The sequence below is a fragment of the Amblyraja radiata genome, chromosome 7 (assembly GCF_010909765.2).
Source record: "Amblyraja radiata isolate CabotCenter1 chromosome 7, sAmbRad1.1.pri, whole genome shotgun sequence".
Lineage (NCBI taxonomy): Eukaryota > Metazoa > Chordata > Chondrichthyes > Rajiformes > Rajidae > Amblyraja > Amblyraja radiata.
This window is the reverse complement of record NC_045962.1, coordinates 35426752-35440566: the sequence shown is the minus strand read 5'-3', so window position 1 is coordinate 35440566 and position 13815 is coordinate 35426752. Positions and strand designations below refer to the sequence as shown.

The 13815-nt window shown below is 50.0% G+C and overlaps 1 protein-coding gene across 2 annotated transcripts in view; it reads left to right on the top strand.

Moving 5' to 3' along the window:
* Positions 1 to 3949: 3949 nt before the first annotated feature.
* LOC116975274 (dipeptidyl peptidase 4-like) overlaps positions 3950 to 13815 on the top strand; it is a 63683-nt gene continuing 53817 nt past the window's right edge. Inside the window, exons 1-2 of one of the 2 annotated variants that reach the window (XM_033024157.1) lie at positions 3950 to 4586; positions 4982 to 5069. In XM_033024157.1, coding sequence (XP_032880048.1) covers positions 4581 to 4586; positions 4982 to 5069 — 94 coding nt within the window. In that variant the 5' untranslated portion in view covers positions 3950 to 4580. Of the gene's footprint in view, positions 4587 to 4720; positions 4860 to 4981; positions 5070 to 13815 lie in introns of those variants that run through there. The other variant, XM_033024158.1, reaches the window with a different exon arrangement.

The window sequence follows — 13815 nt, the reverse complement described above, 5'->3', positions numbered from 1 at the left end:
CCATCTACACTGGTCACACCTGCCTGCGATTGGTCCCTATCCCTCTAAACCTTAGAGAGACACAAAATGCTGGAGTAATTCAGTGGGACAGGAAGCATCTCTGGATAGAAGGAACTTTTCAGGTCAAGACCCTTCTTCAGACCCTTTCCTGTCCATAAAACCTATCCTATCCATCTTTGGTATAAACTAGCATCTACAGTTCCATCCTATCACAGTGTATGTTCAAGTTCAAGTTCAAGTTCAAGTTCAAGTTCAAGTTCAAGTGAGTTTATTGTCATGTGTCCCTGTATAGGACAATGAAATTCTTGCTTTGCTTAAGCACACAGAAAATAGTAGGCATTTACTACAAAACAGATAAATGTGTCCATATACCATGATATAAATATATACACACATGAATAAATAAACTGGTAGTGCAAATAACAGAAAGTGGTTGCTAATAATCAGAGTTTTGTCCGAGCCAGGTTTAATAGCCTGATGGCTGAGGGGAAGTAGCTATTCCTGAACCTGGTTGTTGCAGTCTTCAGGCTCCTGTACCTTCTACCTGAAGGTAGCAGGGAGATGAGTGTGTGGCCAGGATGGTGTGGGTCTTTGATGATACTGCCAGCCTTTTTGAGGCAGCGACTGCGATAAATCCCCTCGATGGAAGGAAGGTCAGAGCCGATGATGGACTGGGCAGTGTTTACTACTTTTTGTAGTCTTTTCCTCTCCAGGGCGCTCAAATTTCCGAACCAAGCCACGATGCAACCGGTCAGCATGCTCTCGACTGTGCACCTGTAGAAGTTAGAGAGAGTCTTCCTTGACAATCCGACTCTCCGTAATCTTCTCAGGAAGTAGAGGCGCTGATGAGCTTTTTTGATAATTGCGTTAGTGTTCTCGGACCAGGAAAGATCTTCAGAGATGTGCACCCCCAGGAATTTGAAGTTCTTGACCCTTTCAACCATCGACCCGTTGATATAAATGGGGCTGTGGGTCCCCCTCCTACTCCTTCCAAAGTCCACAATCAGTTCCTTGGTTTTGCTGGTGTTCAGGGCCAGGTTATTGCGCTGGCACCATATGGACAGTTGCTCGATCTCTCTTCTGTACTCTGACTCATCCCCATCAGTGATACGCCCCACCATGTTGAATAGTTCTTGTACTGTGAAGAATTACATAAATCACTCAGACCAGATGTATCATGTAAGCATATCTGTGCATTGCTGCTGTCAATATTTAACTGATGGAATCACGTTTTATACAATGTTCAAATAGTTAATCATCTGACAAAGTGCCTTAACGTGTTAATGACCCTGTCAATCCTAAGGCAACACATACACAACAGACTAATATACACAAACTATACTGCTTACTCTTACAAAATAATGATAGTCATATAGGATGGGAAAAGGCCCTTTGGCCCAACTTGTTTATGCCGACACACGTGGTCTACGATAGTCCCTTTGGCCCATATCACTCTAAACTTTTCCTATATATGTACTTGTCCAAGTATCTTTTAAATGTTGTTATACTACCTGCCTCAATTACCTTCTCTGGTAGTTTGTTCCATATCCTCTGTGTGCAAAGGTTGCCCCTCAGGTTCCTATTAAATCTTTCCCATCTCATCTCAATCCTATGCCCTCTGTTATTCTCATTTCCCTACTCTGGGTAAATGGCATTCACCGTATCTATTCCTCTCATGATCCTTTACACCTCTATAAGATCACCCCTCATCCTGTGCTCCAATGAATAAAGTCATAGCCCGTCCAACCTGTCCCTAGCTCAAGCACTCGATCCCAGGCAACATCCTCGTAATTCCCCTCTACACTATTTGACTGAAGAAGGGTTTCGGCCCGAAACGTTGCCTATTTCCTTCGCTCCATAGATGCTGCTGCACCCGCTGAATTTCTCCAGCATTTTTGTGTATAGAAATAGCAGCCTCCTACGGTGCTGACAATGTTACAAAGCACGCTGGCTCCCCCTTTTGTTCTCCCCCCCCCCCCCCCCCCCCCCCAAAGCAGACCCCCCACCCCGCCCCCCACACAGCAGTTCCCCCATGCCGGGTCCCCATTGTGGAAGGGTTAGGTGTGAAAATGACAGATCAATGCAGATGATGCTAAAGAAACATGTAGAATGGTTCATTGTTAGCTGGGGGGGGGGGGGGAGGGGGGAGGGGAAGGTGCCAACGCTGCATACAATTGGTAATATTTAATCAGGAGGACAGTAGAACTAGTTAGAAAACTAGGATTGGGGAGGAACGGAGAGAGAGGGAAAGGAACAGTTAATTGAAGTTAGAGAAATCAATATTTATACAACTGGGTTGTAAGTTGCCCAAGCTCAAGACTACAACTGATGAAGGCCAATGTGCCAAAAGCCTTCTTGACCACCCTGTCTACGTGTGATGCCACTTTCAGGGAACTATGTACTGGACCCCTCTGCTCTGCAACACTCCAGCACCCTACTATTCTAGAGTGCCCGCCTGTTTGAAGAAGGGTTTCGGCCCGAAACGTTGCCTATTTCCTTCGCTCCATAGATGCTGCTGCATCCGCTGAGTTTCTCCAGCTTTTTTGTGTAGCTTTTATTTGATGTGTTGTTAGCAGACCACTCTATCGGAGCTAGAAGGAGGGTGATATTCAGCCTTGGCCTTCATTCACCCTTGCGTGCAGTCTTCTTGCTGGATCCTCCGCCCCACAGGCATCGAGGCAAGAAAATTAGGGGCCAAGGGGCTATGCAAATTACTTGGAACTATGGCCATCTCAAAAGAGGTTTATGCACAACATGTTCTGTTCTCTTTGTACATTGTACAAGAAAGATATTCAAAGTACTGGGAAGTTTTTGCATACTGCACTCATTAACTCTGAAGCTAAGTAAATTGGAAAAAAGAATTTAGCCCATCTAATTTTATTTTTACATTTATTTTACAAGATCGCATCGATGTTCTGTGGGGGCATGGTAACTCTTTAGTGATATCTGTAGTACATTTCAAAAGTGGATTTGGATTTGGATGTCTCCTTTTCACCTCCACAACTCATCATAGTCATAGTGTGGTAACAGGCCCTTTGGCCTAACTTGCCTATGCCGACCAACATGTCCCACCTACACTAGTCCCACCTGCCTACATTTGGTCCTCTCTCTCCCTCTTCCTCTCACTCTCTCCCTCTTCCCCAATCTCTCTCTGTCTCTGCCCCTCTCTCTCGCTCTGTCTCTGCCCTCTCTCTCTGTCTCTGCTGGGGGGGGGGGGGGGGGGGGGTATGCGTGAGTGGATAGGGCGGGGGTGGGGTAAAAGGAGAGAATGAATAATATTAATATAAGGGGGGGGGTGTGCGTGCAGGTGTGTGTGTGTGTGTGTGTGTGTGTGTGTGTGTGTGTGTGTGTGTGTGTGCGTGTGTGTGCTCTAAATCTGTCTTATCCACGTACCTGTGGATATGTTTCTTAAACATTGCAATAGTTCCTGCCTCAACTATGTTCTCAGGTAGCTCATTCGATACAGCCACTACGATGTGTGTAAAAAAAGTTACACTGCAATATCTTGGATGGGATTTATACACCGAACTTTTTGTAGTTTATTATGGTGTCTAGTGAGTACCGTGTTTACATACATATTTATGCTGCTGCAAGTGAGAATCTCATTGTGCTGTTTCGCTACATGTAACGAGAAAACAATCTTGATGTTCTCTGTGTTAACCTCCTACATTAAAGGCATGGGCAGTAGTAATGTTTACCCCGGTGGTGAGCGAGAAGACTGGACTTTTAATCTATACAGCCAATCCCACTGTGTTTTAAAATGTACGTGTTTACAATGTCCTTGTCCTTCAGAAGTATTTCTGTTTTACATTGAAGATTTCTCAGCGAAGAAATCTCAGCCCCAGTGAGATTTATCGATGGTTTTTATGCCAACAGCGTAAGACAATGACAACATTCAATCAACACAAATGCATGAAGCGGTATGTTGGCGTCGCACTACATACCAGGGAAGGGCGAAAACAAAAACAATATAGCCTTTGAGCGCCCAACAAAATGTGCCTGACTTGTCCCAATTCAAATGTCTACTCGCTTGGTGGAATGTAGTCATGCTGAGAACATTAGGCGTATTAACCCCAGGCTTTGCAGTTGCAAATCCTACAACGTTCCAGTCAAAATAAAAACCCTCGACCCTTTTTCTCTCACTAACACTATCCTGAGCCTTTCAGCAGCAAGCCATAGCTTTAAATCTGTTTGGGATTCTGCAATAACCCAAACCTCAGTTAAATCTGCGGTCCGAGCAGCTGTTCCAGCAGCAGCAGCAGCAGCCACGTCCACACCCAACCCTGGCACACACAGCAGTGAAAACAATTGTCTGTTTCCCCACTTAACCTCCTGCTTTTATAAGTTCCAAGCCACAATATTCGTCTCTTGTTATCAGTTAACCTTTGGGAAACGACCGAGCGGGACGATGCCTAATTAATATGGATAATATTTAACAAATGTTTACTGAGCCAATATAAAAAAAAAAGAGAAGAGGTGCTAACGTTTTTTGGGCAAGAGATTTTTAGTTACTGCCCTTTACATCCGTTCAAGCGCAGCCACAGTGCAAACATCCGTCCACAGAACGAGCTCGACCAACCATGCAGGTAAATACAGAAATAATTCTGAAGCACGGCTATGGCACAACATAGTTATTTATTCCCCCCCCCCCAACACCTTAAAATAAGTTTTAACCTGTCGATTTAACTCAACAGGTTGTAAGCGGCGGGCGGGGGGCTGATTGGGACGAGTTGGTGGTTGCAGAGAGAGGGGTGGAAGTTGTTACATTGTTTGTGATTGCATTTGTAACTTCGCATTCTATGCTGGGGCTTGGAGTTTTAGTTTAAAAACTGGATGGCTCGTAGAATGAAAGCTTCCAAGTAAAATCTCTTGTCTCTTGTATTTCACACCGTTCGTCAAGGGTTGTAGGCAATAATGTTGTCTTGTATCTAATCACACCGTTTGTGAAGGTTTCTAAGCAAAATCGTCTTTTGTATTTTAGACCGTTTATAAAGTACTTTTAGGCGTCACTGCTGTTGTGGTGGTTATGGTCGTGATAATAGTCCCCATCGTCGTGCTGAGGTCAAATGGTAAGTCCATTTGAAGCTTCTTTTATTAAACTTTGCTGCACGTGTCATCTGTGCAGTTTTCCGGTGTATTTGTGGAGTGGTTTAAAATCAATGTTTGTTGGACCGTCAGAGATAGTTGGATTAATCGCCATCAGATTGCAAGGACTCTGCCCCCACAGCGTGTCACCCTGATGTACTGTATCACCGTGCCTTCAATCTGTAGAGGATATCATTGCATCTCCAAACATATGCTTGGAAAATATCCTGTAGCTCAGATGCATCCATTCCATACTGCCTGCTCCACAGAGGCAAGGCAGCATAAATCTGCCAGGAACTAGGAGATAACAAAAAGTGGTGGGCTCTTGAGGGATGGTTTTGTGGGGGTTCCTGGATGGAGTTGAGAAAGAAGGTATAGGGACAGGTGTTGTGTCTCCTTACAGGTGAGGCAGAGGTTCACCTGCACCTCCTCCAACCCCATCACCTGAATCCGTGGTGCTCGGTGTGGACTCCTATCTGTCAGCGGACTATATTCAGGCTGGAGAAAAAGTCTCGACCCGGAACATCACCCATTCCGTTTCTGCAGAGATGCTGCCTGTCCTCTTCCACCCATATCTCCCCCCCCCCCCCCCCCCAGCACTACATTTCACTCCTCCTCTTCTTAACCAACACCATTTTGTCTCCTTTTCACCTCCAGCCTTTGTCACTTACTCCACCCATCTGCCACCTATCACTTGTGTAGGAAGGAACGGCAGATGCTGGTTTACACTGAAGATAGACACAAAATGCTGGAGTAACTCAGTGGGACAGGCAGCATCTGTGAAGGGAATGGGCTAGCAACATTTTGGGAAGAAGGGTCCTGACTCGGAACATTGTCCGACCCACTGAGAGAAGGAATGGGTGACATTTCAAGTCAAGACCCTTCTGACTGAGAGTCAGGAGAGAGGGTGACTAGAGATATTAAGGGGTAAGATGTGAAAATGACAGATCAAAGCAGATAATAATCAAAGAAGTGTAACTGGATCATTATTAGCTGAAGGGAAGGTGACAATGAGGCATATGTATCTATCTTCTATCTATCTATCTATCTTCTATATATTACTAAAAGTCTGTTCTTGACCGGTTTTGGCGATCTGTGCTGCGATTTCCGAGAGAACGCCGCCACCTACGGCCGTCATTTTTGGCCACCTCGCTCAGAGCCCCCCTCCGCCACATGTGTGCCGAGGAGTTTTCCAGTCGATGAAAAATGACAGAGATATTAATGATTTTACAAAATTCCCCATTCTCTCTGCTGCCCCTGCTGGCGGCAGGGGGGTTGGACTATAAAACCAGGAAGTGGTGTGCCTCAATTAGTCTGCAAGCTGGAGGAAGGCAGAGGGTCACGTTTCTCTGAGCTGTGAATAACACTGAACACATGTCCACACAACTGTGAGGAAGTACCCTTAATGTGGTTTGAAAATGAAAATATGGTTAAAGTAAAAAAGCACTGCCTGCAAATGGTTGTTTGGGGGGTTTGGGTTGAAATAAAAAGGCACATTCTCTCCCCCCCCCTCCCCTCTCCTCTTCCCCCCTCCTCTCCCGCCCCACCCTCCCCCCCCCCTCCTCACCCTCCCCCTCCTCTACCACCCCGCCTCTCCCTCCCCTTCCTCTCCCTCCCCTCCTCTCTCTCCCCCTCCTCTCCCTCCCCTCCTCTCCCTCCCCCTCCTCTCCCTCCCCTCCTCTCTCTCCCCTCCTCTCTCCCCCCCTCCTCCCCCCCTCCTCCCCCCCCCCCCCCCCCCTCCTCCCCCCCTCCTCCCCCCCTCCTCTCTCCCCCTCTCTCCCCCTCCTCTCTCCCCCCCTCTCCTCTCTCTCCCCCCCCTCTCCTCTCTCTCCCCCCTCTCCTCTCTCCCCCCTCTCCTCTCTCCCCCCCCTCTCCTCTCTCTCCCCCCCTCTCCTCTCTCGTCCCCCCCTTCTCCTCTCTCTCCCCCCCCTCTCCCTCTCTCTCCCCCCCTCTCTCGTCTCGGTCCCCCCCCCTCTCCTCTCTCTCCCCCCCCCCCCCCTCTCTCTCTCTCCCACCCCCCCATGCTCCTCTCTCTCCCCCCCCCTCCCCTCTCTCTCCCCCCCTCATCCTCTCTCCCCCCCTCGTCCTCTCTCCCCTCTCTCCTCTCCCTCTCCCGCCCCCCCCTCTCCTCCCTCCCCCCCCCTCTCCGCTCTCTCCCCCCCCCCCTCTCCTCTCTCCCCCCCCCTCTCCTCGGAACATTGTCCGACCCACTGAGAGTAGGAATGGGTGACATTTCAAGTCAAGACCCTTCTGACTGTGAGTCAGGAGAGAGGGAGACTAGAGATATTAAGGGGTAAGATGTGAAAATGACAGATCAAAGCAGACAATAATCAAAGAAGTGTAACTGGATCATTGTTAGCAGAAGGGAAGGTGACAATGAGGCATATCTATCTATCTTCTATCTATCTATCTATCTATCTATTTTCTATATATTACTAAAAGTCTGTTCTTGACCGGTTTTGGCGATCTGTGCTGCGATTTCCGAGAGAACGCCACCACCTACGGCCGTCATTTTTGGCCACCTCGCTCAGAACCCCCCTCCGCCGCATTTGTGAGGAGGATTTTTCCAGTCGATGAAAAATGACAGAGATATTAATGATTTTACAAAATTCCCCATTCTCTCTGCTGCCCCTGCTGGCGGCAGGGGGGTTCGACTATAAAACCAGGAAGTGGTGTGCCTCAATTAGTCTGCAAGCTGGAGGAAGGCAGAGGGTCACGTTTCTCTCCCCCCCCCCCCTCCGCTCTCCCCCCCCCTCTCCTCTCCCCCCCTCCCCTCTCTCCCCCCCCTCTCCTCCTCCCCCGCTCTCCCTCTCCTCCCACCCCCTCTCCTCTCTACTCCCCCATCTCCTCTCTCCCCCCTCTCCTCTCTCACCCCCTCTCCTCTCTCCACACCCCCTCTCCTCCCCCCCCCCTCTGCCCCTCCTCTCCTCTCCCCCCTCTCCTCTCTCCCCCCCTCTCCTCTCCCTCTCCCCCCTCTCCTCTCCCCCCTCTCCTCTCCCCCCTCTACTCTCCCCCCCCTCTCCTCTCCCCCCCGCTCCTCTCCCCCCCTCTCCTCTCCCCCCCTCTCCTCTCCCCCCCTCTCCTCTCCCCCCCTCTCCTCTCCCCCCCTCTCTTCTCCCCCCCTCTCCCTCTCCCCCTCCTCTCCTCTCCCCCTCCTCTCCTCCCCTCCTCTGCCCTCCTCTCCCCTCCTCTCCTCTCTCCCCTCCTCTCCTCTCTCCTCCCCCTCCTCTCCTCTCTCTCCCCCCCTCTCCTCTCCTCTCTCCCCCCTCTCCTCTCCTCTCTCCTCCTCTCCTCCTTCCCCCCCTCTCCTCTCTCCCCCCCCTCTCCTCTCTACCCCCCTCTCCTCTCTCCCCCCCCCCCTCTCCTCTCTACCCCCCTCTCCTCTCTCTCCCCTTCCTCTCTCTCTCTCCTCTCCTCTCTCTCCCCCTCTCCTCTCTCCCCCCTCTCCTCTCTCCCCCCTCTCCTCTCTCCCCCCTCTCCTCTCTCCCCCCTCTCCTCTCTCCCCCCTCTCCTCTCTCCTCCCCCCTCTCCTCTCTCCCCCCTCTTATCTCCCCCCTCTTATCTCCCCCTCTTATCTCCCCCCTCTTATCTCCCCCTCTTATCTCCCCCCTCTTATCTCCCCCCTCTCCTCTCACCCCCTCTTCCTCCCCTCCCTCTCCCTCTCTCCTGCCCCCTCTCCTCTCTCCCCCCCCCTCTCCTCTCTCCCCCCCTCTCCTCTCTCTCCCCACCCTCTCCTCTCTCCCCTCGTCCTCTCCCCTCGCTCCCCCCCCCCTCTCCCCCCCCTCCTCCTCTCCCCCACTCTCCTCTCCCCCACTCTCCTCTCCCCCACTCTCCTCTCCCTCCCTCTCCTCTCCACCCCCCTCTCCTCTGCCCCTCTCCTCTCTCCCCCCCCTCTCCTCTCCCCCCCCCTCTCCTCTCCCCCCCCTCTCCTCTCCCCCCTCTCCACTTCCCCCCTCTCCTCTCCTCCCCCCTCCCCTCTCCCCCCTCCCCTCTCCCTCTCCTCCCCCCTCCCCTCTCCCCCCCCTCCCCCCCCCCCTCCCCTCCCCCCCTCCCCTCCCCCCTCTCCTCTCCCCCCCTCTCCTCTCCCCCCTCTCCTCTCCCCCCCTCTCCTCTCCCCCCCTCTCCTCTATTCTCCCACCTCCCCTCTCCTCTACCCCCCTCTCCTCATCCTCTTCCCCCCCTATCCTCTCTTCCCCCCCTCTCCTCTCCCCCCTCTTTTTCTCCCCACTCCTCCCTCCATCCCCTCCTCCACCGTACCTCCTCTAAACCCCCCTCCCCTCCACACACCCCTACCCCCTTCCCTCCACCCTCCCTGCTCCCCACCTCTCCCCCTCCCCTAACCTCTCCCCCTCCCCTAACCTCTCCCCCTCCCCTAACCTCTCCCCCTCCCCTCACCTCTCCCCCCCCCCTCCCCTCACCTCTCTCTCCCTCACTCTCACCCTCTCTCTCTCCTCCCCTCCACCCCCACCTTTCCCCTCTCACCCACCCTCCCTCTTCTCCTCCTCGCCACCCCCTCTCCCTCTTGTCCCTCTCTCTGTGTCCCTGCCCCTTCTCTCTCTGCCCTCACTCTCTAACCCCACCCCCCCCACCCCGCCTCTCTAGATGTGACTGCAAGTTGGGGCTATGCGTCATTGGATAGGGTGGTTATGGGGTAAAAGGAGCAAATTAATAATATTAATATAATATCAATGGGGGTAATTAGCGTGAGTGCGGGGGGGGGGGGATAGTTAGTGTGTGTGGCGCTGCATGCCTCCTCCCCCCCCCTCCCCCCAACACAACCGCACGTTGGGGGAACAGACCCAACGGGTCTGCACTTGGTCTAGTAATCAATAAAATTAATCAGGACAGTGAAACTTTTCCACCTATCACTTGCCAGGCTTTGGCCTGCCCACATCTCTATTTCCAGCCTCTCCCCCCACACCATCTGTCTGAAGAATTCAGATGCTGCCTGACCCACTGAGTTCCTCCAGCACTTTGTGATTTGCTCAAGATTCCAGCACCTGCAGTTCCCTGTGTATCTATATTTTGATGTATTTTACTGATGAGGACATCTTCTTGCTGCTAATATTCTCTCTAGAACTTATTCTACTCTCTAGAACTTATTTAATGGCTTGGTATAATGCAAAATGTGAATAAAAGGGTCTCGACCTGAAACGCTACCTTTTCATGTTTCCAGAGATATTGCCTGACCCACTGAGTTACTCCAGCACTTTGTGTCCGTTCTTGTTTCCTTGTTTCTAATGAATAGAATTATGTTTCTTTTTAACTCCTACTTCAAAGATTGAAATTGCCTATTGATTGTCTGAAGCCACCCAAGCTTTTTTTGAAGCTATAAATACAAATGGACTTGAATGGCATATAATTAAAACTGCTCCCGTTTAATGAACAAAATTATAATTATAGAAATTATATAATTGAAAACTGAATGAGGCTCTCGTCGTTCCTTTTGTCTGTAAAGTTTATTTTAAGAGCCGTGTGATTAGTCCCACTCTGTGCCTCCTGCATTTGTTTTCTTTCAAGTATTTATTACATTCCCATTTGAAAGTTTGTGTTGAATCTGTTTTCAGTGGCATTTTATGTTGTTCCAGTTCATGATGGTTCAAAGCAGGAAAATTAATTCCATCAGTTGCCTCTTTAACAATCGCCCTAAATCAATTTCCTTTATTTTATTTCACATTTTAGAGATACAGTGTGCAAACGGACCCTTCAACCCATCGAGTCCGCACCGATCACCCCGTACACTAGCAATACTCTACACACTTGGGACAATTTATAATTTTACCAAAGCCTATTTTTTGACATAAAGTACTGGAACCAGTCTCTCTACATTTACTGTACATCTTCCCAGTGACCATCAGGGTATTGAGTGCCACAAATTCCAACTAAACTCCGAACTACCGTGTCCAAGGAGATTTGTATAGGGTGGACAATATTGAGAGTAATGACTCAATGGTGATTATGTCACATGAGGTGTATCATGCCATGAACAAGCCGTCCAACAACAAAGCAAGTGGCTTGGATCATATCTCTGCTGAACATCTTAAGTATGCGAGTATGAGGATAGCTCCTCTCCTTTCTATTTGCTTTACTGCCTTTATGATTCATGGCTTGTTACCAGACTAAATGTTGTCTGTCTGTTAGTGCCGGTCATTGAGGACAAAGCTGGTAAAGTAGGTAGCCTAAATAATTACAGGCCCATAGCTTTAGCCAGCATATTGTCAAAAGTCTTAGAAAGAATTCTGCTGGATAGAGTAAATGAGTTTGTTAACTCCACAGATAACCTATATTTTTATATTTTGTCTCTATTTTTATCACCTTCTCCTTCAATGGCCAAGGCCTGGTGCCTTTTTGGACTCTAGAGGAACAAGCAACCAAACTAATTCATATCAGGAGGATTTACATATTTGAGTTGAGGAACAATATTCTGTTTTCCTTTATCATTTCTTTATATTTGGCATTAATAACATATTTTATGCAATGGACCAAACTATTTAACTTCCATGAGTATCACTTCCATATTTCACTTCCATGAATATGAATATGAAAGTGAAATATTACTTCATCTCTGCTGTTAGAAACATAACGGTTTCCACTGAAAAGTCTGCAACAAATGAGTCATAGTCATACAGCATGGAAACAGACCTTTAGACCAAATCGTCCATGCCAACCAAGATGTCCCATATGCACGTCCCGCCTGCCTGCATTTGGCCCATATAACCATAACCATATAACAATTACAGCACGGAAACAGGCCATCTCGACCCTTCTAGTCCGTGCCGAACACATAATCTCCCCTAGTCCCATATACCTGCGCTCAGACCATAACCCTCCATTCCTTTCCCTCTAAACCTGTCCATGTACTTGTCCAAATGTCTGCCAAATGGTGTTATCGTACCTATGTCAACTACCGGTTGTACTTCCAGTGGCGCTGGTGTCAGCAGCCTCCACCTACAGCCCGGTATCTTTTTGTTTTCTTGTTTATTTAGTTATGTTAAAGTGTGTTTTTTTGTGGGTTTTTTGTGTTTTTATGTGGGGGTACGGTGCGGGGGATACCGTCTTTCAGTCGCTTCCTGGTGAGGACGCGACTATTATTCGAGTCGCGTCCTCGCCCCCCCCCCCCCCCCAGCGGCCTACCTACTGGATTGACGCGACCTTTCCTGCCGGGATCGACCAGAGCTCCAGCAGCGGCTGACAGCGCTGATACATCGCGGGGCTGGCGATGCCTTGCCGGGGGTCGCCGTCTGGAGCCCGGAGTGCTGGACCTGCTGCACCGACATCATGGAGCTGCGGTTTGCGGAGCTCCCAACGCGGGCGGCGCTGATCAACAACGCGGGGTCCTGCGACTCTGCCCGGCTCGGCCTGCGGACTTGGGAGCTGCGGACTCCGGCGGCGGGAGGCGGCTGATCAGGATGTCCGGGCCGCTGAGGAGGAGGATGTTCACCGTCGGGGTTCGGCGTCGGCGTTCCACCAGCCCGGCGTGAGGGCCTGAACATCGGGCCGCCCGGTGCGTGACTGCGGGTGCTAGGAAGGCCTCGACCACGAGTGAACATCTGGGAAGAATGGAGGGGAGGCTGGCTGGACTATGGTGCCTTCCTCACCTTGGTGCCACTGTGTTATGTTGTGTCGTGGACTTTCAGTGTTTGTGCTTTTTTTTAAATTCTATTTTATTTTTAATATGTTTTATTATTTATTATTATTTATTTATTTTTATGATACTGCCTGTAAGGGAAATTCAATTCGTTGTCTCTAACTGAGACAATGACAATAAATTTGAATACAATACAATACAATACAATACCTCCTCCAACGGGATCCCACCATTGGCCACATCTTCCCATCTCCTCCCCTGTCTGCTTTCTGCAGAGACCGCTCCCTCCGTAACTCCCTGGTCAATTTGTCCCTTCCCACCCGAACCACCCACTCTCCTGGCACTTCCCTTGCAACCGCAGCAAATGCTACACATGTCGCTTTACCTCCCCCCTTGACTCCATTCAAGGACCCAAGCAGTGTTTCCAGGTGTGGCAGAGGTTCACCTGCACCTCCTCCAACCTCATCTCTTGCATCCGCTGCTCTAGGTGTCAGCTGCTCTACATCGGTGAGACCAAGCCGATCGCTTCGCCCAACACCTCCGCTTGGTTCGCAATAACCAACCTGATCTTCCGGTAGCTCAGCACTTCAACTCCTCCTCCCATTCTGAATCCAACCTTTCTGTTCTGGGCCTCTCCATGGCCAGAGTGAGGACCACCGTAAATTGGAGGAGCAGCACCTCATATTTCGCTTGGGCAGTTTACACCCCAGCGGTATGAACATTGACCTCTAATTTTAGGTAGTCCCTGCTTTCCCCTCCCCTTCCCAGCTCTCCCTCAGCCCACGGTTTCCGCCTCTTCCAGTCTTCTTCCCGCCCCCCCCCCTCCCCACCCTCACATCAGTCTTCGCTCCATAGATGTTGCCTCACCCGTTGAGTTTCTCCAGCATTTTTGACTGCCTTCGATTTTCCAGCATCTGCAGTTCCTTCTTAAACACCTCCTCCAACAGCTCATTCTATATACCCATTGCCCTCTGTGTGGGGAAAAAGTTGCACCTTGGGGTTGCTATTAAATCTTTCCCCCTCACTTTAAACCTACAACCTCTGGTTCTTGTTTGCTGTACTCTAGGTAAATGACTATTGCATATTTACCCTATCTTTTCCCCTCATGATTCAATACATGATTTTAATCTTGAAATATCAGG